At 46.8% G+C, this 27,162-nt stretch overlaps 1 protein-coding gene across 1 annotated transcript in view; it reads left to right on the plus strand.

Annotated features, from left to right (window-relative positions):
* The window catches only part of LOC144937652 (FRAS1-related extracellular matrix protein 2-like), a 124,405-nt gene extending 102,988 nt beyond the window's left edge, over positions 1–21,417 (plus strand). Inside the window, exons 10-24 of the mRNA XM_078865034.1 lie at positions 2,055–2,219; positions 3,122–3,304; positions 3,781–3,911; positions 4,490–4,648; positions 5,162–5,465; positions 6,191–6,322; positions 8,279–8,610; positions 9,186–9,378; positions 13,015–13,119; positions 13,975–14,102; positions 15,008–15,142; positions 16,447–16,573; positions 17,397–17,584; positions 19,205–19,351; positions 20,349–21,417. Coding sequence (XP_078721160.1) covers positions 2,055–2,219; positions 3,122–3,304; positions 3,781–3,911; positions 4,490–4,648; positions 5,162–5,465; positions 6,191–6,322; positions 8,279–8,610; positions 9,186–9,378; positions 13,015–13,119; positions 13,975–14,102; positions 15,008–15,142; positions 16,447–16,573; positions 17,397–17,584; positions 19,205–19,351; positions 20,349–20,921 — 3,002 coding nt within the window. The 3' untranslated portion in view covers positions 20,922–21,417. The remainder of the gene's footprint in view (positions 1–2,054; positions 2,220–3,121; positions 3,305–3,780; positions 3,912–4,489; positions 4,649–5,161; positions 5,466–6,190; positions 6,323–8,278; positions 8,611–9,185; positions 9,379–13,014; positions 13,120–13,974; positions 14,103–15,007; positions 15,143–16,446; positions 16,574–17,396; positions 17,585–19,204; positions 19,352–20,348) is intronic.
* The last annotated feature ends 5,745 nt before the right edge of the window (positions 21,418–27,162 follow it).

Raw genomic sequence — 27,162 nt, forward strand, 5'->3', positions numbered from 1 at the left:
GATCCCGACCCTGACGCTTGTATATTTGGAATTTGCACGTTCTCCCCGTGGTCTCTGGTTTTCCCCTATACATTTAGAATCAACATCTATATGCATGCAAGGCGATATTCCGTCTTCATGCCGCGCAGACGGGGATGTTCGCACTAGCTTGGGTCGCGGGTCTTGTCAGCCGAAATGATGAATCGCACTGCTGAGAAAGCACCTCGAGCCGTGAGCAAGCTAATGTCCCGCGGCCCGACATTTTAAAATAGCCCATCAATGTGCATTCGCCCGACCACCCCACCCCCCCAGCCACCCCCATTAAAACCCATTTTGTCTCACAGGGCACTCTCGACCCGTTGCGGTGGTGCGGTCTTTGCCTCGCGATCGATTCCCGCGACACAGACGGGCGAATAATTATCATTGATTTATTCCCCCGCCCCCCACCGTCCCCCCCATCGGCCACCAACGTTGGCCTTTGACACCCACGGCGGAGGAACTTTGCGTGCAAGCGACACCGCTCCGTCCGTGCACTTTGACTTTGCGTGTGTGCTAAAGAGTTTGCACGTTTCGAGATTACATTCCTGCCTGGGAGTCTCCCATGCAGAGCTAAGGGGCCGATGGATGAGCGGTGACGACTGACTGATGATGCGGCCTCCTTTCCCTCGGAACGGTTTCGTGATTTAGAAACAAACCCTTCGCATACCACAGCCTGATCTTCCAAACCTGTACCAGCGTACTTCGGTTTTGTTTTGTTTGTTGATTTCAACCTCCTCTCCCCCCCCCCCTCTACTACTCAACTATTCCTCTTTTCTTTCCAAAGGTGTGTCTTGTTATATATTTATATTGCTGTATTACATTATATAAGATGCTGCCAAGGTATAATGGTTAGGGCACCGGACTTGCAATACGCAGATCCCGTTTCATCCCCCTTCTCCCCCGCCGGCTACCTCTGTCCCACTCGGCGCTGCAAATTCGTACATCACAATCTAGATCTGCAGTTTTCGTGACTGCAGGGATCCATACTCTTTGGTTATTTCGGTAAAGTCACGTAGGTAGATAAAATAAATTAAATCACGTGACGTAGATCACAGTCGGCCGATCGGCTGGTCAAATGTGGCGGCACAAAATGTGGGTGCTTCCACCCATCCCATGACATCTGGCCCGCGTGGAAGAGTAGGCCAACATACCCTCTCAAAGGGGCTCTCAGAAGCTCCCACTAGTGGAGGCCCTTCCACCAGCAGTGACGTGAACAATACACTGCAGGGCTGCGCCTGTACCTTTTCTAACATTTCTATTCTGTAATAATTTTAAGCCCTTTGTCAATCCGTTGCTGAGTGAAGGTCTCCCCAATGCCATGTCCAATTTAGGGGTTGTTTGACCATACTTGACCACGCCGATCAGTGCCAATTGGCGAGAGTTCACATATCGCAACCGTCAGTGCTGTCTGATGGTAGCTGCGCGCCAGGAATCAAACTCGGGTTGTGAGGTTTCAATGCACAACGCGCGAACCACCGCACCACCGGCCCATCTTTAAATCATACCGCCATATATCTATAGATGTTGTTCTCTTGAATATAAAAGTAATGAAGGAGAAGACACATTTTTTTTATTAACGTTGACTCTAGATATGAAACAACAACAGAAATCCCTCGTAAAAATAGAGCTGTGGAAATTGCTAAAGTGTTGGGGTTTTTTTTTTGCAGCTAGAAAGTACACTGCATATTTCAACATTTATGTGACAGCAAGAGGAAATTGGGTTCGAAAATGATGTACCATGTTTATTATTTTTTGCACCGCTGAAATTGCTTGATTGAATGTGCCATAAAAAATAACGAGAGATAATTTTTGCCTCCCCCTATATTCGCGTGCTTGATGTACGGTGCGTAAAATGTCGCAATTGAAATTCCGCTGATCCCTTGAGTCATTCACTTGCCGTCATCATATACGTCGTATTTGAACGAACAAAAAAAAAAGACCCCCGAAATTTCCAACGCGAGTTACAGGGATCCCTTCTAAATGCTCGTAACAACGTGACCGGAGAAATAGCGTGTGTCATCCTCATTGTCTTGCAGGCGAGATAGAGAAGCCCTGCACGGTGATACTGGCGGACGACACGGAGTACGAGGAGGAGGAGGAATTCCGCCTGGTGCTGGGCTCTCCGCGCAGCGAGTCTCCCTTTGGGGCCTCCATCGGAGAGCAGAACGAGACCCTGGTCAAGATCAAGGACGACGCTGACAGTGAGGCCACAGACCCTCACAGATTGTTTGGCTCCCCCTCACGCATTTGCACGCAACGGTGCCCGCAGCCACACGTGCTTCGGCGCGCACGCGCATGCACGCGCGCACATTTGCGCGCTGCCATACGAACGCACTCACGCGCACGTGCACAAAATTCTAGCGCATTCGCATGTATGTGTGTATGTCTTTCGGTAAAGTCACGGAGATAGGTTCAAAGAAAATAACAAAAAATTCCGACGCTTGTGATGCGATCGAAACGTCGTAGTTTTTTGTTATTTACTTTGAACCTATCTACGTGACTTTACCGAAAGACCCAAAGAATATGAATTATTGCAGTCACGAAAGCTTAAAGTCAAGATTATTTCGCACCGTTCGATAGCTAACCGTGCTAATTTGATGTGCGGGTGAGGGACATCCTCTTTTACATTTAATTAAACGTATCGGAAAATGCGTTGACACTGTGGCAGACGCACAGCTGCGAATATGCTTCACCACTGCCATCGGTCTTAGCGCGGTATTCATGAATAACTTCGACAATGGGAACGAGTATTTTCAAGTGCCCATCCTTCCCATTCACAAAAAACAGCGTGACACTCACCGACACGCACCGAGGTGGTCATTCCCATATCACAGCGTAAATAAAAGGCGTTGGCAAAAGGCACAGCGCTGCAACTGCTCGCTCACGTCACCGCTGGTGGAAGGGCCTCGTCGAGAGGGAGCCGTAGAGGATGCCTCGCTCCGCTAACACGGTACGCTTCCATGACTGCGCACACTCAACTGGAAGAAAACAAGAAAGCTGAAATCTGTGTGAACGCTCACAAACCCCTACCCCCAGCACGCGCCTGTGCGAACAGCAGACGCGCGCGCATGTTCACGACCACGCGCGGCGCTCCCTTCCTCAGAGCCGATCATCAAGTTCGCGGAAACCAAGTTCAGCGTGAACGAGCCGAAGGAGGCTGGGCAGGTGGCGATGGTGCGCATCGCCGTCGTGCGCACCGGCGACGTCTCCAAGCTGTCGGTGGTGCGCGTGCACACTAAGGACGGCTCGGCCACCTCCGGCGAGGACTACCACCCCATCTCCGAGGGTGCGCCCCCCCCCCTGCTTCGTCCCCCCCCCAAGCCCCACACTCCCCCACCCCCCCCGCTGTTGAAAAAGGGAGCGGGGATCGACTCTCGAATGGAACTACGACCGTGTCATCGTGAGAAAATGCGTTGAATTGCTGGTGGGGTGAGGCATTGCGCAGTGGCATACACTGCGATTGCTTACTCAGAAGGGTGTACGTTAAATAATAGCATGTTATATATGAAAAAAAGTAAGCTCAATCATTGATATAGTAAAAAACAATTAAAGTTCACTCCTTGATGTTGTAATATTTTTTGTTTGAGGATGGTGATATCCGGTTTTTCTATTTTATAGGCTATAATTTTTTTATATATATATGTACGGCATCTATGATATTTCAGGTGAAGGAGATAACGAGGCCAATGCCTTTCAGTGGAGCCACTGGAATGGGATCAATGTGTTTGATGTGAGCGGCGTCGCTGTTGAAACGTTTCTCAGAAATCGAGTTCAAGGAGGGCGACAGAGAGCACTTTGTGGAGGTGGAGGTGCTGTACGATGGGGTGCGGGAAATGCGTGAAGCCTTCACCGTCCACCTGAAGCCCGATGAGAACATGGTGGCCGAGACTCAGGTGCCGATGCGCAGAGACAAACGCGCGCGCGCACGAACAAAGACAAAGATCCCCCGTATAGCCTTAACAGACTGTTGGGAAAGTGCTGTTTGAGAAGGACTGCACGCGAAAGGGGTGGGTGGCCAGCGCCACACCCGACCACCGTTGTCTCCCCAATGGCGATGATTTTACACACCACACCAGGTTAATCATTTGAGGCTGAGTCGACCTAGGTGAGGCTCAGGACCGGTTCAGATAATCGTCACTGGTGTTGGCCGTGAGCAGAAAATCTAACTCAAGCCGCCTGGTTCGTAGCGCAGCGCGCTAACCTAATACACTACCGCTCCGCACGCACACACGAAAAAACACATGCACACACGCGCACACGCATGCGCGCACAAGAATGTTTCTACGAGATGAACAATATCGCGCGTGCCGCTCCCCGCGCACGAACACAGGCAGACGCGCGCACCCGTGCACAAGATCACTTCTCCGAGATGAACAATATCACACCGCAGCGGCGCTGTTGAATAGCGGTCACGTTTGGGATGTCCCCCACCGCCCACACCCCTGCCCCCTATTCCTGCACTCCGCTTTAGATGAACAAGGCCATCGTGTACATCGAGGAGATGAACAGCATGGCTGACGTCACGTTCCCGTCCGTGCCGCACGTCGTGTCGCTGCTGCTCTACGACGACACGGCCAGGACCAGGGAGAGCCCTCACCCGCCCGCCGGGTATCCCATCGTTTGTGTCACGGTGAGCCGGACGCTCGTGCCGCAGCGGGCGGGCGGGCTTTAAACAATCACGACGACGACGATCTATGTTGACCTGTGATGTTCGTTGAACTTCTTTCGCACCGTACGTATTCAACCGTGCTAATCGGAGGTGCGGGGGAAGGACAACAAACTAAAGACGCTGCTATCATTTCTTGTACTCTTCTGACTCGCCCCTACTGGATATCTGTGCGAAAGAGCTTTATAGCTCATCGGATTTCTCCAGGATAAATATTCTGATTCTGACTTGTCCAACATACCGCGGATGGTTTAGATTTTTAGTATGCGATTTTGACAATTTGGGGGGTCGATAAAATGACTATGCAATACCTAAATGCAGCATGCAATTCTTGATTGCTCGTGAAATGGCCTGCGAGTGTACGCATATGTCCCGTGAGTCGAGGAAGGTTGTCCTTGCTGCTGTCGGCAGCAGCACCGCCGCACGTGTCACGATTCGCCCCGCGTTCTCTCGCCCACCCGCCCGCCCGCCCCGCAGGCCTGTAACCCCAAGTACTCGGACTACGACAAGACGGGCTCGCTGTGCGCGAGCGAGAACATCAACGACACGCTGACGCGCTACCGCTGGTCGGTGAGCGCGCCGAGTGGCGCGGACGGCGTGGCGAGCCCCATGCGCGAGGTCGACGCCAACACCTTCTTCACGTCCACCAAGATCGTGACGCTCGACTCGGTCTACTTCGCGCCCGGCTCGCGCGTGCAGTGCTCCGCGCGCGCCGTCAACGGAGACGGCGAAGAGGGCCTCGAGCTCACGAGCACCGTCGTCACCGTCAGCGGCGACGAGGGTGCGCGGGGAGGGGGGGGGTTCGCGTCCCGTGGCCGATCGCGAGGTTTTTTTTTATTCTGACATCTCTCCGACGGCGGCGGCGGCGGTCAAAGATCCGCGAATGCGTTCGCACGGGTCCCGTTGGTTCGTCTGTCCGTGCGTAGCTGGGCAGTGTGGGTGAGGGCTAAGGGGGGGTCACGATAACTCTTGTGTAACAGATGGCCCGATTTAATTGAAGCTTTATTGTCAAGTTGTGTTGCTATGGAAGGAAGGTGTGTTTTGTAATGCACGGATACGGTTGAGAGTGTTGATAGCCCTCTGTCAGTGTGTTGCTCTGTCTGGAGTGGGGTGGGGGGGTGGGTGTCATCATAACGCTAGTAAAGACGATCCAACGAAAGTGAAACTTTTTTTTTTAAATAAAAGCTGTGTTGCCGTTAGGGACCTATCCCTATTGAAAACCAGACAAGTATATCGAAGGGTAACCCAAACCCCGGCGATGAAAACCACCCAGCGAAAATGCAAAAGCCGTTTTGCCCAAGGCAATGAGGTCAGACAGTGGAGGCACAAGCAAAGAATGAACGACCTCCCATTGAGCACAGTCTGACAGAGGAGTTGCAGGGAGGGCACTGGTGAAGTCTTAAGCAGGCAGGCTTCATGCTAGTCGCGGTCTGATTACATCGTTTGCTGCGCGGAGAGAATACTAACCGATGCCTCTCACTCCCTCCCACTGCATTCTGCCCCCAGGCCTCTGTCAGCCTCGCATTCTGGGAGCAGTGGGGGCAGAGCCATTCACGGCCAAACTGCGCTACACAGGACCGGAGGACCCCGACTACCCCAACCTCATTAAGCTCACCGTCACGATGCCACACATTGACGGTATGCAACCGTTAAACAACAACAACACATTTTTTTTTAAATCCTTTATATTAAGTTCACTTGTTTGCTTGCGCGCTTACGACCGTACAAATCTTTCGGTCGTTTTTTAACCCACTTCCCGTGATCCAATCGAGCTGACATTTTGCACACAGACTCGTTGTGCGTGACAATTTATTTTCGTGAAAATTTTTTTCCAAAATTTTCCACTTTTTAGGGGAAAAAAATGTCATATTTAATTTTAAATTCCAATGTGATAAAAATGAAACTCTTACTGAAGAAAAACAGAAATGAATAATAAAATAAAACCGATGCCACGCATATAAAGGATTTATAGTGAAAAACTTTGTTTTTACGGGTTAATTTTTTCGAAAATTCAATAGCACGGTGCCATCAGTTCGGTTGCCCTACGGAGTGCTTTGCGGTTTGAATTGACAGTGGCATATGCTCCAAGCCATACCACCTCATTATTTTGCATGAATTTAATTCATTTTGCAGGTTTGTCCTTAAAAAAAGATTATATGAATGCTTTTTTATGAAGGCCCTCTGTAACGCCGTAAACGACAAGCTGAGCTAGAATGAGTGCCACGGAGCGGAGCTGCTCTCTTCACGTTTTTATTAATACCGCTTTTTAGATTTCATGAAAAGGAAATTACAATATATCTTTTTTTACTTCTAATTAAAGTGTTGCTTTAATGTGTGAATATTTTTCAAGCTATTAACTTTGATTGCCGTTTTTTTTGTATACAACCAAAATGCGTAATACCATTGTTTCCTAAGCTTTGTGTCACTGCGAGATATTTTACACACATAAACCGCCCCTATGATGCGATTTTTTTATCCACTGCTCAATTTAAGTTCACCTCATGACCCCTGCCGAGGCACCTTGTTGACGCCCTGGAGAATCATGGCCCACAGTTAAGAAATCCCTGCCGATGTCGACCCAGGCCTGGCTTTATGGGCGGGCAATCACATTGGTGGCCCAGGTCACGAAGCTCTGAGGGAAGTTGCCAGAAATGTCAAAAAACAAAGGTGCAATGGATAACACACGAGTCACGTGACTGGCACAATGTCTTGACGTTTTCGCTTCACGTGCTGCGAGCTTCTTCGGGAACTGAATTGAGCAGAATTCTAGATTTGAAGCTTTCGTGACTGCAAGGATTCATATTCTTAGGTTTTTTTCGGTAAAGTCACGTAGGTGACGGTCCCACCTGATGACGGAGACTTGTGTTGCCTCCGAAACGTCGTGATTTTTATTTTAATTTACTTTTATTAATTTAAATGTTTTACCTACGTGACTTTACCGAAAAAAAAAACCTAAGAATATGAATTGAGCAGCTCGTTTTCTCTCGATGTTACATCGCTGCCGGCTGCTGCTGGTGCCACCAACCCTTGAGACCGATCGAGGGAGAATGCGAACAGCTAAAATCAGTTCCTGAAGAAGCTCCCAGCACAGCATGTCGTGCGAAACGTCGGACATCAACCCATGCAACGCGCGATACGAACGCGGCAATACAACGAAGAGCGCATGCAGGACAATCGTAAAAATTACTTGAGAATGGCATTCTCAAGTAATACCTAGAGAATTATTACTTGAGAATAATTTTCATGGGGTCCCCAAATTATTTCTTTACCACATTTACATTAAGGCAGGGCCTGTGTACGTATGTTTGTTGAACTTCTTTTGCACCATACGTAGCCAACCCTGCTAATCGGAGGGGCGGGGGAAGGACAACACAACCACAAAAAGCAGTTGAGCTGCACGTCATGTGCTGGATCTACCGGCATCACGACACCATTCCCAGGAGTGGCCACGCTGGTTCAGACATCACTCACCACTGGTGTTAGCCACGGCCCGGAATCGAACTCAGGTCGACGGGTTTCACGTCGCTCTAGAAATCACACGACGGCTCCTACGGCTGCAGCCACGCACCTGTAACGCCTCGCTCACCTCGGCAGGGATGCTGCCGGTCATCTCCACGAGGGCCCTCTCCAACTTCGAGCTGACGCTGAGCCCCGACGGGACGCGCGTCGGCAACCACAAGTGCTCGAACCTGGTGGACTACGACGAGCTACAGACGCGTCACGGCTTCCTGACGGACGCCACCAAGAACCCCGAGGTGATCGGTGAGACGTCGCCGTACCAGTACAGCGCGGGCCTTCGCTCCGCCGCGACGCTGCGCTTCTACCGCAACCTCAACCTGGAGGCGTGCCTCTGGGAGTTCGTCTCCTTCTACGACATGTCGGAGCTTCTCACCGAGTGCGGGGGCAGCATCGGCACCGACGGCCAGGTACGGGCGGCGACCTCGGGCCCTGCGCTGGCGTGTTCGACGCTTGTTGCCGAGGTTCGCGGTTCGAATCCACCGGCCGCCCTCGTAATTACTGCGCGTGCGCAATGCGCAGAACAATACCCGTGGTCTGATTCACTACGTCCCCTGGTATGCAGTAGGTCATGGGTTCGATCCTGATCCTGACGCCTGCTGTACGTTTGAAGTTTGCATGTTTCTCTCCCCGTGGTCGTGTGGATTTTTCTCCGGGTTGTCTGGGTTTTCCCCTCCACATTTAGAAACAACATACATTTAAAGTATTTGGCTGCTATACATTTCCACGCGATAAGCCACTTCGTTGAGCTATCATTTGTGGCCAGGCCGCTTCTGAAAAAGAGCTACATAGCTCAGTGGGCCATACCTGGTAAAGTCTAAAGTGTAGTTTAGATTAACTGCAGGGTACCCATTTAAACCGCTGGGTGGAGTGGAGGTTACGGTCCTCTCGTTTCTATTGCCACGCCAGGAGATTGAGCCGATGACACGTGATTTATGTCCGGTGTGCTACATAACCATTGCACCAACGGTCCCTCCCTGTCCAGGTCCTGAACCTGGTGCAGTCGTACGTGACGCTGCGCGTGCCGCTCTACGTCTCCTACGTCTTCCACTCGCCCGTCGGCGTCGGAGGTTGGCAGCACTTCGACCTGCAGTCCGACATGAGGCTCACGTTCGTTTACGACACGGCCATCCTGTGGAAGGACGGCATCGGCAGTCCGCCTGAGGCCGAGCTGCAAGGTACACGAGTGTCCTCGGAAAGCATCGACAGAGGGAGCGATCGCTCCGCACACATGTGTAGAGGAGAGCCGACACAAGATTGCAGGGGTTTCGTCTTTTAATCCTTTTCTCACATCCACACCTGTCCCCAGCCGTCCCAATCTCGTTCCTGCCAAAGGCCCCCCTCTTCCCGCCCGTTCTCCCCTTATATCTCCTCGATCACCCCTCTCACTAACCCTCCTATTGGTGGGAATCCTTCCCCTGACACCCCTACACATGCACATCCCCGTAAAGCCACCTCCGTATAGCACCTCCGATTTGCGTGGTTGGCTGTGGACGGTGCGAAATGAGTTCAACATAGATGCACACATACACACTGTTGGGACAAGTGCTGTTAGCGAGCACTTATGAAGGCTAGAATGGTGCATGAGGTACACATGCAAGGTTGAGTAAACCTACGGGAATTATTTAGATATTCATCACTGATGTTGGCCGTGAGCGGGAATTGAACTCAGGTCGAAGGGTTTTGGAGCGAAGCGTGCTAAGCACTACACTGATGGCTCCCTAAATGGCTACTTCGACACAGGGAGTCTGACTCACCCCTGCAGTCACATAGATGGCGGGAGAGCTTTGATTCATTTACTTGCAGTCATAGGTTAAACGCAGTGATTAAAATCTAACGCGACTCCATGTTCTATCAAGCGTTGGAGAAACACTCATTGCTGTTCGTGGCCCGGAGTCACTCATTCCACTGTTCATTGCACATTTTCATGACGAGACCTCGTGTGTCTGCAGCACAATCACTGTTATCTTCCCACAGAGTGGCACTTGTTTTGCCGACCCTGGGAGGATGATGGGCTGAATTTACTGCGATTCATGTTTTTTTATATATTTGATTATATTTTCTAATTTATTCCAAATGTACTATTGGCACCATCATGAGACAAAGAATCCATGCGGAAATCTCGCAGAGCAGCGCTCCCCATTTGCCCATCATGTTGGAGAATGTCACGTGCAGAACCGATCTTGCATAGAACTTTATTCCTTTCACAGTCGGGGGCTTACACCCTGCCAATAAATTACCACATGACAGTCAAACCAAATGTTTTGCATTCAGAGAGCTTGAATTTATCCACATCAGATTCAGTGTTGTGATTTTTTTGTGAAGTCATTGGCCGCGCGGATTTGTGCCCAGGACCCCAACACTCTGACTTCTCGGCACACCCGGTCATCTCCGCCCGACTCTGTGTTAATCACCCGAAGCGTGGCCCCACCCAGTCAGTTTTCAATTCCTGGATTCCTCCCACTCCAATCATAAACATAGTGTTGCAGACTTGGAGAAACTTCGCTGGGTACCCACGGCTTCATTATACATGTTATGCGCTTGCTGGGGGCCCCTTAAGTGGTTTCTTGCCCGGGGCTCACGGAAACCTCAAGTCTCTTTCAGCCCCTTGACTCAACCCAGACTCCTCCACTGGCGGTGGGTCGTTCAATGCATTTTTGAAATTGAATCTCCAAAGCAGCTTATTTTGACAATAGCCCTTTGGGCCACACATGGGCTGATCACACTGCATTCTCTAAATGAAGCCACAGCATGGCTCCATTTCGCCACTGTAAGCGCTGCATTGCGTTAAGATGCCGCGTCGGTTGCTGCATTATTTCTAGATTTGAAGCTTTCGTGACTGCAAGGATTCATATTCTTAGGTTTTTTCGGTAAAGTCACGTAGGTAAAAATTTAAAAGAAAAATGAATAAAAGTAAAATAAAAACAAAATAAAAATAACTTTTATTTATTTTTATTTTAAATTTTTACCTACGTGACTTTACCGAAAAAACCTAAGAATATGCTGCATTATTGTCGCACATCAACGATGGTGGTTGCACTGTTTTTTTGGAATTCCTCTTTTTTTCGTTATTTTCTCACAATTTTATCCCGATTGCCCTTTGAGCATCATGTCGGGAGATGAAGAATGAATTTGCATTCCACATAGAGCAGTGCTGAAAGAGCAATGCAACCCTTCACGTTAAAGAACTGACCACACAAGTTAATATCACAGAGCTACCACTGAGATCCCTTCAACTGACCCCTGACCCACACAACACGGGGCAGCTGTTTTACACCCGCTCTGCATGTGAAAGTATTGTTCGTAGCATGACAGTGAAGCCGATATTTGAACTATCAGAGCTGGAATTTATCCAAATTAAGGGGTTTCAGCACTCTCTCCTGGGACATGCATCGACATTGTCTAGGTTATGATGACGGTTGCAGTGCAACCAAGATGGTCGTCCCAACCGATAACCAAACAAGATCATACATACAACACATTTCATCTCTACATTGTACTGTAATGTCCAATGCTAAATTGTATTCACTATGAATCGTAATGGGTAGCCAACGTTGCCCACTCTATAGCAACTTTAGTGTCACACTCCATGGGAGGTACATTGTGTTAACTGAGGATGGGGATATTTAATTGTTAAATGTTTAACACGAAACTTAAAAAAAGAATTAGAACTGTAAAACAACCCATCTTATGGTCTAAAATTAGAAATTGTTTTTGTACAGATTTTACTGTATTTGCAATGTTCAACTTCATAGCTTTTCTAGAAAATAATTACAATTTACATCGGAGACTCAGTCAGTCACAGGCATTTCTATCCATTAGATATTATAAATGCCACTAATAAATCAACAACAGCTGCACATCGATGGCTTGTTTATCATTTAGAGCAATGCACTTAATTATTCGTGTCTACGCAATTCACAACCTTACCTGACCTGATATTCTAATTGCATTCACGCAGTAGTTATGATGCCCTGCTGTCTGTAATTAATGTTGGGAGAAGCAACGAGCTGCATCCTGTTGTGCATTCATAGTACCTCCAGAGAGTGGGTTGTTTTCATCCACCACTGCACAAGCCATTGTCAGCAAATTACAATTACTAGGGACGTTTTATTTTTTCTATCCCTGTACCTGTCCATTATATCAACATTTATCGTTTATAACTTGTGAAAAATGGCACATTTTCCAGCTATCAAATCCATTCCATTAAGGTTTGTTAATTAACATATTTGTATTACATGCATTAATGAACCACATTAAATATTCATGTTGTAGCTTGAAGATAACTCAAACGTGAGGCAGACATGTGTCAGTGCAATTGACCAAACATCCTAGTGCAGGATCCTCCTGGGGAAGAGTCTTTAGACTCGGTGACGAGATGTTAACTACCTCGTCTGGTATGCAGGAGGTCATGGGTACGATCCCGACCCCTGTATACTTGCAGTTTGCATGTTCACCTTGTGGTTGCTTAGATTTTTCCGTGGGTCTTCTGGTTTTTCCCTCCACATTTAGAAGCATTTGTCTGCTATGAATTTCCACGTTACGATAAGCCACTTTCGTTGAGCTATCATTTGTGGCCAGGTTTCTTCTGAAAAAAAATGTAGTTGAGTGTCTTGGCCTCCTCTTCTATAGTAGCCAGACAGTTTGGGAGAAATGCGAGTGACCCACACTTTTTGTCCACGACATGCTGGGTGGCCAGAGGTGGGGGGGGGGGGAATTTAAGAATCTTGCAACATTGTTTCAACTTCCGCGCTGGGGAAAAAAAAATCGTTTTGTATTTCACATGTGAACACGCGTGTCCGTGTGCTGTTCAGGCGCATTGTACCCTACCAGCATGCGCATCAATGGAGAGGGGCGACTGGTGGTGAACTTCCGCACCGAGGCACGATTCCGAGGCCAGTACGTGATGGCCCATCCAGGTAAACTCCTTCACAGAGTCAAAGCAAAGTAGGACGACGTCTGCCGCACTTGCAGCTTTCGCAAAGGCTGCGCCATGTCTACATTTACTTTGTGTCAGGGTGACTGCCTTCTGCTGGTCCTGTTGGGATCGTCCTCTTTTTGTGCGAGCTATCCCCGGGGCATTACATCTCTTCTGGGTTTTGTCAGTAGCGTATGAATACATCATGCAGGGCAATGCTAGCACATTCAGTTCTCCTTTATTCCCGTGTTGTTAGATATTCTTATTCCCATGATATGCCCTGTTTTTTTTTATACCGTCGTATACACCTTAGAGGTGGCAACCCTACTTTGTATGTTAATGTGATTGTGTTACAAGTCACTGACTGTCGAAAGACTGTCGTGCATGCAAGTGCTATATAGCATACGGTGCAAGATGAGAGATAATTGTCGAGGTTAAACCAAACAAGCGCTGGCAATTCCACATTCCCATGGCAGGAGCCAGTTTTAACGATGATGAACCCACTGTTAATTGACTACTCGATTTATTGCCCCCCGAGCCGACGATAGTCTGAGAAACCCGCAACTGTGATGTCAACACACACAAGCTCAAGTTCAAGTTAATTTATTAAGCTGTTGATTACGACAACCTAAATCAGTGTTGCTCGGCCGATAACAAAATATATATATATACACGATAGAAATTTGTGTTTTAACATCTTAACAACTGTTGCCAGAAAAAAGGGGAAAACCTATTCTCATATTTCGGTACTGGCAAAGGATGTCCCATGATGATATATATATACACGTTGTAAAAATGTGTCTCCTTTACATTTGAAGCATCATTTATTCATTTATTTCCAACAAATTCCACCCAGGTACACCTCTGACTTCCATGGTGATGTCGGCGGACCACCCGGGCCTCACGTTCACACTGTCGCTGGTGCGGAGCGAGCCCTCCTACCACCAGCCCGAGCAGCAGTGGAGCTTCATCTCCGACTTCGCGGTGAGGGCGGCGCGGACGTACACGTGGGATAATCTGTCACACTGCAGTCACGCGCGGATCGTCGCACTTGGCACGGCATTGCAGCAGGACCCTGCGGGTCGTCGTTGCCGTAGTAGAGCGTGTGTCCTGCAGGCTGTTTTTCGTCTTTAGTTTACCGGAGTAAAAGCAGGGACATTGCAAATCTGAAAAATATTGAAACGCGGCTTCAACTGTATTTTGTGTGTGTGTGGGATGTTTTGTTCATTATGCACAAACATGTGTGTTTTTTATTTGCATCGTGAATTGGTGAGTGATCTCCTTAGTTCAGGGTTCCATGGATTTAAAATGGATACTAATTGTATCATCTCAAACCAGAGCTGTAAATTATCAATAAACCACGTGCAATATCATAACGGCTCAACAGGAAACTGCCCTTACAAAAAAATATGTCTAGGCCGTTGGCGTTCAATGCCCACAAAGATTTTCGAAGATGGAACGCGTATGAACACATCTACGAGCAGCTTAAAAGCGCTGCCCGTTGCCATGCTACCATTGAGTTATCATTGTTGAATACACACGTGATTTCAAAGTATAGATTTGTCATATTGAGCTCGTAGCACAATGTATTCTTAGACTGCATGCCGAGAATACATCAAGTCGCCTCTCATCGCGTCTCCATTATTTACTTATTACCCTTTACAGAAGCGAAAAAACACTTTCTCCGTGTCGACACTTTGGCGTCAGTTTTTTTTTCCAGCCGGCGCTCGGTTGCCTCCGCTGTCAATTTTCCCCGAGGATTTTCTCGGGATTACCTTTTTGCGAAGGTGGCGTTTCGAGCCTCCACGGGCTCCCATCAAGCTCACGGCCATAACGGAGGGCTCTCGTCCAATTGATGGGTCGGCGTCTCTTCGTCTTTATCGGCGCAGGTGCGAGACTACTCCGGCACGTACACCGTCAAGCTGGTGCCGTGCACCTCGGCGCCCAGCCAGGAGTACAGCATCCCCATCATCTGCAACCCGCGCGAGCCGCTCACCTTCGATCTGGACATCCGCTTCCAGCAGGTGCGAGGCCAGTCACGTGACCGCAACGGATGACGCGCGCGAACTTTCCTCTAACCACCATCACCTCGTTGCCTTAGGGGACATCCTTAAATGACGTCACGCACCTGGCGGGGGGGGGGGGGTCAGACAATTGTGACGATGTGTGACGAGGGGGGGGGGGGTTTTGAGAAATGTGACGTCAAATCAAAATTAGCAACTTTAAATAATATATAAAACACGTTCTACTTAATTAACTAGACTTTTTTAAATAAATGTTTTCTCCTACAACATCAGAGTGCAGCGACGCAGTAAATACGCACTACAATGACAATAGTTTAAAGCGATTTGAAGCATGTTATATTTTTGGGGGGGGGGGGGGGCAAAGCTTTGTGACTTCATATTTGAGGGGGGGGGTCTGACTTTTTGTGACGTCGCGTGACGAAGGGGGGGGGGGGTCAGAAATCGTCCAAAATCGCGTGACGTCATTTATGGACGGCCCCTTAGTCAGAAATGCGTTTACCCTATTCACCGCTTTGTGACGCAAGCGTTTCCCGTGTTTTAAAGAAAACGTTCGGGGGGGGGGGGGGGTTGTATGTGGCCTTCATTGTCATTCGTAGCCACTTTCACCGGTACACGTGTGACCAGATAAAATATTGGCACTGGCTAGTCGACAACTCTATTGCCATCAGACGCACATGTCTTGAACAGATTGTAAGATGCACTTTATATTCCCTGGCATTCCCTCTATATTTATTTTGGTTATATTTTACGCGACTGTTTCCTGATTTTCAGGGAAGTCGCATTTTTTTTTTTAAAGTTTCGAGATGCCTTACTTTCCGGAGCGTCTTATAATCCAGAGAAATGGTCACATTTGACGCGCAAATCCCAAAGAAGCGCCTAAAAAAATCTAACTCTGCCCTGGCGTGCTTGGAGCTACAGTCTTAACAAAATGTCTTACCATAACAGTGGAGGCTGAGTTGTTATTACAGCAGAGGCTGCTTTGACTGCACTTTAAAAATGTAAGTTGAGATATTGCAAGAGTTATTTCTGGCTGTGTTAATATTTAAATCATCATTTTATTTGTTGAAACTGTGCAGCTGAGTTGTGTTTTCTGTCCTGTAACTCTCCTCGTATGGCTTAAAGATGAGTTCTCATGAAGGCAAAATGCATCCATGTCCTACTTTGGACCTTCTAATGCCATTCCTGAAGGCCTATTGGTCTAAATATTGCGCAGAATGTCTTCGGGAAAATATTCACACTTTACTTTTGTTCGAGTACACGTGTGGCTGTTTAACGAGGTTGTTTAATTGACGTGCGTTTTGCAGGTCAGCGACCCCGTGGCAGCAGAGTTCAGCCTCAACACGCTCATGTTCCTCTTGTCTAAGAAGGCCCTCTGGATATCTGATGGCTCCATGGGCTTTGGAGAGGGCAGCGATGTGGCCTTCACTGAAGGTACTTAGCGGGGTCACGAGGATTTAAGTATTAGCAGTGACCACAACAGACCATGTATTCATGATCAAGGTGTTCTGGGTTAGATCGCGTAGGTAAATATAAAGGTGTCGTAAACCCACCACCACCACCATCCGACACAGCCAATTAGAAAGATTTGTCACGTAAACGAAACGTGCCAATTAGTTACTATTTCAGCACACCAGTGTGTCGAAGAATAAACCCACAACATGCACAATTTGAGTACGACGCTTCGCTGCTGATTACAACCAGCTTCATCAAGCGATTTATGCGATCTACCCAGAAAAAAATATTGGTCGCGAAAACCTAGGTGTTAAACAGAGCACATATTTGTGATGTCCCTCATGTGCACGTACACCCTTTTTGTGTATCCGCTGCTGAATGAGGGCCTCGCACCATGCAGGTCGTGGGGGTTTATTTGACCGTATTTCACCGCGCTGATTGTGCATGGGTTGGTGAAGGCGGAAGCATCGACACGTGAGCATAAGAGAGGAAAGTGACGCCCAAGTGGTTGAGACTGATGACAGAGTGGCAGCCAAAGGGGCGAGCACGTGCCTTCGAGTATGGCCACCACAGAGACGGAGCAATGAAATCGGCTCGTGTGCAGGTGCCGGGTAGATTGTTTACATTGCGGCACTGAGAGATTGCGATGGCTTGCGGAAAGGCTTTCGCCCAAGCATTGCTTTGATGAAGGCCGGCGGTGATAGTTGGAAATGACGAATGGAATAATCACGACAGGCATTTAATTTTTCAGGTGGAAGCTCCTTCGCTTGACCCACCCAGCGCTGTCGCTTCACCCCCACAGGTGCCATAGTTTACGGCCGTGTCATGGTGGATCCTGTGCAAAACCTGGGGGACTCCTTCATCTGCAACATCGAGAAGGTGTTTCTGTGCACTGGTGCCGATGGATACGTGCCCAAGTACTTCCCCGAAAACCGGGAATATGGCTGCCTGGCTGATTCCCCTTCACTTCTCTACCGCTTCAAGATCCTGGTATGGAATGTGGGGGCAATGATATCTATTTTTATTATCACGGTTTCTGAACACAGTGACCAAAGGCCCAAAATGCTAAGGGGTCAACAACAAACAACACCGTTGAAGGTGTAAGAGATAAGAGTTAATCCCTTTTTTTTATTTGAGCAAGGTTATAAGAAATTTAGTGAAGGAGATCATAGGAGGGAATTCCAAAGTGGGGTAGTGTGGCCGTCTGGAATGCTCTTCCGATATAAGGACACCACTGGATCTGTGCACTTTCAAATCTAGATTGGAAGCTCATCTCTTTAGAACAGCTTGTTGTTTAGTTTGTTGTCCTTCCCCCACGCCTACGATTAGCACAGTTGGCTACGTACGGTGCAAACGAAGATTTGCATACAAAAGGGAAGTGCTTTCACCAGATGTGTGTGGATTACACGTGGGACAATTCTTAACTCATTTAAATGAAAGGTAGAATTGATATTGGAAGTGTCATTAAAATCATCAGTAATGGCTCAGATTTTAATATTTTTAAACGAAAGTAAAATGATTGGATGTTATGCCACAAACATGTTTTGCCACGAAACATTTTGCTACAAAAAATATTTGACCACAAGTACGTGTGGTTAATGCAGACCTGGTGCATTGCAAAAAATATATCTATTTGATGTTTGAACATCTTAGCACCTGTTTTATTGCCAGAAAAGGTAAAGCCTCTTTTAATTCTTTCATTATTTTGATACTGGCATAAAAAGGTCCCAGAGACACTGAATACACTGCTTACAAATCCAGAGGCTGCCGATTCGATCTCCTGGCACGGCAGTTTAAACAATGAACGCTTCTTGAATCTCGCACCTCTGTCCACCCAACGGTACAAATGGGTGCACAGTAGGTAGTTAATCAGCAGGTCGTGTGTGGTGGGGTAAAGTGTGGCTACTCCCACCTCTTCCAAGGCGCCTGACCTGCGTGGAACAATCGTCAAAAACACCATCTCGAGATGTATTTCTAGCCGAGGCTCGGTAGCAGTGACTTGAGCAAGCAATCGCAGGCTTGCATGTTCTCCCCGTGGTCGCGTGGATCTTTCTCCAGGTCCTCCGGTGTTTCCCTCCACATTTAGAAACACCCGTTTAGAGCACTTGGCCGTTATACATTTCCACGTGATAAGCCACTTCGTTCAGCTATCATTTGTGAAAGCCACGTCGCTTCTGAAAAAGAGCTGTATAGCTCAGTGGGCCTTACCTGGTAAAATAAAAAATAGTATAGATGGTGGTGGTGTTTTTTTTAAATCCTTTATATTAAGTTCACTTGCGCGCTTGCTTGTTTGCTTACGACCGTGCAAATCTTTCGGTCGTTTTTTAACCCACTTCCCGTGATCCAATCGAGCTGATATTTTCCACACAGACTCGTTGTGCGTGACAATTACTTTTCGTGAAAATTTTTTCCAAAATTTTACACTTTTTAGGACAAAAATATTATATTTAATTACCAATTGCTTAATGGTTGCATGCAATCATCTGACCCATAGGTGGCAGCCATCTCAAGCCAGAGGACGAGAGGACTCTAGCCGCCACGCATATAAAGGATTTATAGTGAAAAACTTTGTTTTTACGAGTTAATTTTTTCTATCTTTTTTTCTCTCAGGATAAAGCGCAGCCCGAGACACAGGCGCACTCGTTCGGCAATGTGCCGTTCAACGCTCGCTTGGCTGCAGACGACCCCGAGGCCCTGCCCTTGGTGAGACAGCCCGGATCCGACGGATTCCGAGTCGACTCTTCCCCTCTCTTCCAGGTCAGTGCGAGTTCATGCACGTGTAGCGGTTAGCGCGCTGCGCTATAAACCTGGCGACCCGGGTTCGATTCCCGCACACGGCTAACACCATTGACGATTATCTGAACCGGGTCCTGGGCCTCCCCTAGGTCGACTCAGCCTTAAATGAGTACCTGGCGCGGTGTGTAGTAAACATCGCCACTGGGGAGACAAAGGCGGTCGGGCGTGGTGCTGGCCACCCACCCCCTCGTGTGCCGTACCGGCCTTTATAGGTGCTCGCTAACAGCACTTGCCCCTACAGTCTGTTAAGGCTGTACGGGAGATCTTTATCTTTGTATGCATGTAGCCTGGCACTTAGTGGCGAATGACGGTTGTTGTTGCATGCTTCGAGTAGTTGGTGAAGGGTTGGGGCTGGATGTGGGCATACGCTAAGTAAGCTACAGCTTAGGAGGGCCTCACATTATGAGGGGCACTTCGCAGTGCAAAAAAATATGCGAAGATTTAAGTTGTACGCAATCGGTTGAAAAATAAAGAAGATAGGGGACAAAAACTCTCTAAAACGGTTATTTTTATTCCAATATGACTAACATATACAGGGCCCCAGCACGTCATAATCCAGCCCTTGGAAGGGGTATCGCAGTGTGCAATGAACGCAGTGCGCTGAGTTCGATTCCCGGCCACAGCTAACATTCATGACTGATATCAAAACGTCTCCCTACGTCGACACAGGCTTAAATGAATTTCTTGTGTGGTGTCAATACCTAAACTATCCACGAGTACTTCTTACCATTATCAGCATTCACTCCCTTTCCTTTATAGTCACACTTCCCTCTGCCCCTTTTCTTCCCTTAACCTTGCAGCCGATCACATGGCAGAATGATGCTGCTTTCATTGAGCCACCATATCCAGCATGTGTGACAATTACATTTCCTTACCATCACTCGTTGGCCAAAGCAATAATTTAATGACGAAAAGTGTATTTGCCGGGCGCTCTTGTGTTTCCACGTGCCCTGCTCAGGTGACAGCGGGTCGCGAGTGGTACATCCACACCATCTACACGGTGCGCTCCCACGCTTCGTCCAACCGCGGCATTGGCAAGAGGAGCGTCGAGTACGCGCAGCACTCGCTCGTGGCCGCCGGTGCCGCCTACGCCGCTCAAGGCTCCGGCGAGATGCTCGCGGCCGCGTCCCAGCAGCGGAGGCAGCGCCGGGACGCGGCCGGCGGCCACGACGCCCCGCCGCTGGTCCTCGACATCGGCGCGTCCAACAACCGCGGCACCAACATGCAGCACATCGTCCTCGACCGCTCGGGCCGGCGGGTCAACACGGAGCGAGGGGGCGCGCCCGCCGACGGCACCTTCGAGCTGGCGCCGTCGGAGCGCGAGCCGCCGGGCAACGTGACCCCGGTGGTGACCGTGCTGGCCGTGCTGGTGCTGGCCGTGTGCGTGCTGCTCACGGTCGTGCTGCTGATGCGGCGCCGGCGGCAGGGGAAGAAGGAGATGAAGAAGGAGGCGGTGGCCAATGGCAATGGCAGCAGCGAGCCCATGGTGCCCAAGCAGGCCTGTGGGGCGGCTGACAGCTCGGAAGTTTGAGTGTCATCAGCACGTCCGCCGACTGTGGCCCCCCCCATTCCCCGCTGCACTTTTGTTTGGGTCGCTACGCTATACTTATAAGACTTTGTCCACAGGTGATGGCTGGGTCTGATTTTTTTTTTTTTCCCCTCCTTTTTTTTTCGTTTGTAATATATATTGACAGTATTTTTATTCTGTTAAAAAGATGTTACAAAACCATTGCAATATGCAATTTTCAGGAATAACTACCGTTTCTTTGAATCGTGTCCTAAATAAATGACAAATACAACTCAGTTGCTGGAATCACGATTAAATGTGTAAATGAAAAAAAATGTAAGTGATCTTGCAAGCCAGACTATGGTAAAACTGAAGTAGCCATCACAAAGTGAAATAAGAAGTGGAGTTGAATAAATCTTTTTAAAAGCAAGCATTGAAAATTAAGCTTAAGTACTGCGCAAATTATTCTATTTTTTAAAACTGTACGTGTCTGAGACCAGTACATTTTTATGTACCACATAGAAACAACGATATCAGAGTCATTACTGAAAACTTACATTTTTTTAAAATACGATTCATTAAAAAAAGATTGAATTTCTATAACCACAAGTCAACAAAATGTTTATACACATGGCTATTAACTGCAGAAAATGCATTGCCGCTAACTTGAACTTCACATGATGCGTATTTGCAGTCATGAGATCTTACGACGTCTTTTAAACTTTGGAATTTAGAGGCAATCTTTCACGTGACCTGTAGGGGCTCTTTCTAAACCTTCCAAAACATTCACTTTCCTTTGGTTTTCTTTTCTTCATCTGAAAGGTGACAGCTAATAGTTCTTGTTATGCAGTCCAAAGGCTTTATTGCAAAAATGTGATAATCCATTTCGACAGAGAATTAAGAATTAATGAGGCTAAATGCTTTTGGCTCATTTTCACATATTCTTTGTAATAATGACATGCTTGGACTAATTCATGACGAATTAGAACCTTTTGTTTTCGATAAATAGCTGGCAATTAGGCAGCCTTGTGCGTAGCTAATTAATAAGAAAAAAGTATGTTTATGATTCTGACCCAAGTGAACATAAGCACTGCATATTATTTAGTTTCACTGTGGCCGTCTCTTAATCTGAGGGATTTGTGATAATACTGTATTAATTACAGAGCAAAGCATGCTGCTTTATACTTAATACCCTGTGCTATTAACACGTTAACAAATGGCTTACTGTTGAAGCATTTTGAACAAGGGATAGACTGATGACATGCACCATCGGCTAATTAGTTTGCTTGATTAATGAGAAATACAATTTTTGGGTTTTTAAATAATTAATGTCGAGAGGCGTAAAGCATTGTCATTTATAGTGCAATATTAATACACGTCTAAGCCATCCACAAAAAAAACTATACTATAAGGTTTATGTGAATAATTAACAAAAAAACCTTTAATCTACCCAAGGGAAATTTACGAATGCCATATCAAACCAACCATCCCACGGTCAGCAAGCTTGTACTGTTTAAGTTCTCCATGAAACTAAACACGCATTTCTACTTTGAAAGGGCTCTTACAAACGTTCAGTCCATTTCTTCCTGGTGGCCTAATAGCCGTGGGTAGAATAGCATGACAAGGGTTCATCGGCAAGCGATGGTCGCATGCTCATCTGTCTATCCCCTGACATTTACATGGAAAGTTTCGAATATGTCGTGGTGTACACCACCACCAATCTCACCTAGAATAAAGCCTCGGCCCACATTCGCATCTTGACGAAAGCATTGAAACACATCGCTATGGCAAGTTGTTTTTATTGTATTTTTGGCAGTAGAGACAATGATTGGCACGTTTTTTTTGCCAAACATCTGACAAAAAAAGCATTTTTTTTTCAACATGTGAATCGGACCAGGCATTCAAAGGGAAGTTCCACCGTTGATGAAGGCCCCAAGTTGCATGCAATTACAATTTGGATTTATAATCAATCCAAATGGTGAAATGATTGGCAACTTTGTCAAACATCCTCCACATTTGTTCGCCCAGCAGTTTAAATGGGTACAGCACAGTTAGTCGATCGGCAGGTCGTTTGTTGTGAGCGAAAGTGTGGGGACTCCCATCGCTTCCAAGACACCTGGCCAGTTTGGCAAAGTAGGCCAAATACCTTTAAGAGGGGCTCTCTCTCGTGCTTCGTGGAGGCATGGATAGACAAAAAATAGACTTTCTAACTTTAAACGTATGACAGCTTCTAAAGCACTCACAAATTGTGAATAGGCATGCCAATATAACGTGCAGTGTGCTATACACGTATCATGTAGTTTGTATGTGCAGCATCTGAGACCCCATTCATGGCCTTTTGCTATGGTCTCAAATATACTAAGGCTGCACCCGAACTCCAAATATCACAAATGAGGCACAAAGGGTGCAACGCTATTATTATTTAGTCATGCTTGGTGCTGGCCTTTGAAGGTGTGTTCACTTAAGTACTAAAATCACCTGCAGTACAACGTCACATATCCAATTCGCTGGGGACTGAGTTAGAGGTCGGATATGTAAAGAAGTCGGATAGGTGAACATCTGTAGGAATTGTCAGTTGCGTCGTGTGCTAATAGGTTACTAGACCGAAAATAAAGCGCAGACTGCTTTAAACGTGGGAGGATTCCTTGCTTCATAAATGTACACGAGATTAAGAAGAATGTAATCATCGTATGTGGAAAGGTCTGCGTTGTGAACGTCGATATGAAGTGACAGCTACATCAGGCACACTTAAATGGTGCACTGGGTCTGGGCGGTTGATTGGTCACGGTGGATGTGATGGTCGGATATGCGACTTTGTACTGTATTTAATGCACTTGCTTAACATGACAACATATATTATTTGTCACCTAGATTTAATCTGACAATTTTTTCTTCCAACAAAAAAGCTTGAACATAGTAGAAAGCGTTACAATAACAACTGACCTTAGCTCTCTTTTTTTTACCTCACTGTTGTAAGTTTTTTATAAAACGAAAACTATACAATTGTTGCGATTCTAATGGTGCTATTTTTAACATTGTCTAAGTGCCGTTTAGCCGCCGAATTGCATTGTTGTGAATTCCTGATAATTTCACATCAACCACATTGTTAAAATTTGTCTCCTAAAAATACTGTATTTTTAAACATGTCCATTTTATATTGGACTTTCGTGTCAATTCTTTTTTGCTATTGTATATTATTATATTCTAATGTGGTATCTGGCTAATACAGTAATTATTAAAATGAAAAGAAAACATACTTTTGTTTTGTACTTAAACAGATAAAGGTATCCCTTGGTTATTCCTTTTAAATAACATTGGCTTGGGGTCGGTCTGTATACGGTTAAGTAACTGAAAATTTATCATGAAAATAAGAACTTTCTTTTTATTTCGCTGCCCTTACTGGTACACATTTGCCAGTACAGTATTTGTTAATGTTTTCATATGTAAACACTGATGTGCAGTGCTGTGGACAACCACTTTTCAATAAAAGAGGCACATCCCAGTATATTGTCAGTGCTGGTGTTTTTTTCTGTCAGTCAGTTTGCATTACAGCCTGAGCTTGAAATACGTTATTCTTCATCAACCCCGCTTCATCCTAAACAAGTTTTGCAGTGTCAAGGTCAGGTATGTACCAATGATTATATGCAGACTTGCCAAGTCAATATACAACGTAGAGGTAATATGATGGCCAAATGATCCTCGGTATCTTTTTTGCACGGTTTTGGATATTGGAGTGTTCGCTTCCATTAAAATTCCAAGTGTGACATTTGCCCCGAGATGCAATAGAGTACGCACTGGATATTGCCGATGCAGAGATGTGAGAGATAGTGCTTTTATAGGTTGAGTAGATGTTTACGGTGATATAAATCTGCTCTGGTCTGCAAAGAGCACTCACAAATAATTCAAGTCATTTAATGGGCATCATCAGTAGAATGGGTACACCAGTTAGTGGATCGTGTGGTGGAGTCACGTGTGGATACTCTCACCTCTTCTAATGCCTGACCAGCATGGAAAAGTAGGCCAAATCACACTCTAGAACTCCTTGTGGATGCCCTCCTGCCAAGTGGTGTGAGCAAGGAGTTAGAGGGCTACACCTTTGCTTTTACTTCACTTTGCATATCAAGGATTAAGCATTTCACCGATTGCTGCAATGCCATCATTGCTCAGTCATATACCCCAAGTTCTTGCACAGCTCTGGTATTGTGTAGGTGAAACACACAAGACAGAGAGATTTGCTTGGCTGAAGTATCCACTTACAGCAATACTCATCAACAGTAGTCCAGTTATTGGTACGGGTGGCCTCTAGGCTGGAAATGCAGAGGGCTTGGGTTGCGAGACACGTCACATGAGTGCACATGGATGGGACTTACAGCAGGCAAATCATTGATGAGGATGTTGACAATTGCCAGGACAATCAGAGGGGTCTCACAATCTGCAAGGGCATGCAGTGTCTGAAGGAGAAGCCCAATGTTTATTTTCGAGTGTGGCAAGACTTGGAACAACTTAGGCCTGCATGCCAGACTGTGTCATATGCCACTGCGAGGTCAAGGAAAAATGCACCTATCTTGATGGGACATTGGAACCTATTTTCCACATATCAGCGCAAGAAACTGAATACAGATGCCATGGCCAAAATGGAAGCCCACCTGGTTGATGCTCAAGATACTTTTGACAGGAGTTAAGATGTATTAACAGCACTAATCCCTGCAGTAACTGGAAACACAGTCCCAAGGAAGACAGAGGCTGGTTGCCCACGATGACTTTTAAATCCTCCCTTGACATCAAGAGCAATGGCTTTGGCTCACCCCCAGAATTGCTGCAGCCTACATTCTGACACAACACGAAAAAAAAACCCCGTGTTAACCGGTGCCAAGCGCTGGGGTTCAGGAGTTTAAAACGTTTAGGAGATATATATTACCTAAAGCCTCGTCAGGTGCCAGACATTAGGAGTGCTGAGTGCACTGAGTGGCAGTAAAGGGCCCAGAGGGAGGTTGATGTTCCTCACCTCCCATACCATACCTCGAAAGACAAAGATCCCCGGTATAGCCTTAACAGACTGTTGGGGCAAGTGCTGTTCGCGAGCACCTGGGAAGGCTGGCACGGCCCACGAGGAGGTGTGTAGCCAACACCACGCCTGTCTCCCAAGCGGTGATATTTACACACCGTACCAGGTACTCATTTGAGGCTGAGTCGACCTAGGGGAGGCCCAGGACCGGTTCAGATCATCATCACCGGTGTTGGCCATGAGCAGGAATCGTAGCGGAGTACGCTAGCCGCTACACTACAACTTTCACCATTCTCGGGGCTGATAACTTTGAAAACTTTTGGTGTTGTAGTGAAATAAACGTGTTTTGGTAAAACCATAGACTTTGTGAAAGTAATTCAAGAGACTGAGATCTGTCGGTACTAAAATGGGGGATATTGGGACTTAGGAGACAAGATTGCGTAATGTTTGTAATCCACAGTGTAGATACGATTCTACCCCCCAATTTTTTTTTTACATTTCCATCTTCGAGAGAAATAAAACCCCACTCTTAACATTGAGAACCTTATATTCTTGGTTCTTTCGGTAAAGCCACGTAGAAGGGAAATAACAAAATAACACAAATATAAAACAATAAAAATTCGCACGACGTCTCGACTGCAACACAAGCAACCATCATCAGGTGAGTGAAATCCATGGCAAGAAAATTTGAAAAAAGTTTAAAAAAAAATTGAAAAAAGTTTTCTTGCTGTGGATTTCACACCTGATGATGGTTGCTTGTGTTGCAGTCGAAACGTCGTGAGAATTTGTATTCTTTTATATTTGTGTTATTTTGTTGTTTCCCTTCTACGTGGCTTTACCGAAAGAACCAAGAATATGAATCCCTGCAGTCACGAAAGCTTTAAATCAAAATTGATAACCTTGTCACTCCACTGCTGGATGAGGGCCCACCGCGCTTGCCCTGCGCCAGGATCGATTCAGATATCACTCGCCACTGATGTCAGCCGTGGCTCATAATCGATCTCAGGTCACACAGGACAATAACATTATTAGCATGAGTTAATTTGTAAAACCAAATTAGCATTATGCTAGTGGGCTGTGCAGCAAAAGCCACTGTATACAGGGTGGTCTAGATGACCCCTAATTGTTTAATTTTCCATATACATTTATGTTTTCAATCAGAATCTGTATTTACACTGGAGGAATCCGACAAGCCATGAAGCTCTTTTTCACAGACGTCCAGCAAATAATTTTAGATTTGAAGCTTTCGTGACTGCAAGG

Source organism: Lampetra fluviatilis, chromosome 19, assembly GCF_964198595.1.
Source record: "Lampetra fluviatilis chromosome 19, kcLamFluv1.1, whole genome shotgun sequence".
Lineage (NCBI taxonomy): Eukaryota > Metazoa > Chordata > Hyperoartia > Petromyzontiformes > Petromyzontidae > Lampetra > Lampetra fluviatilis.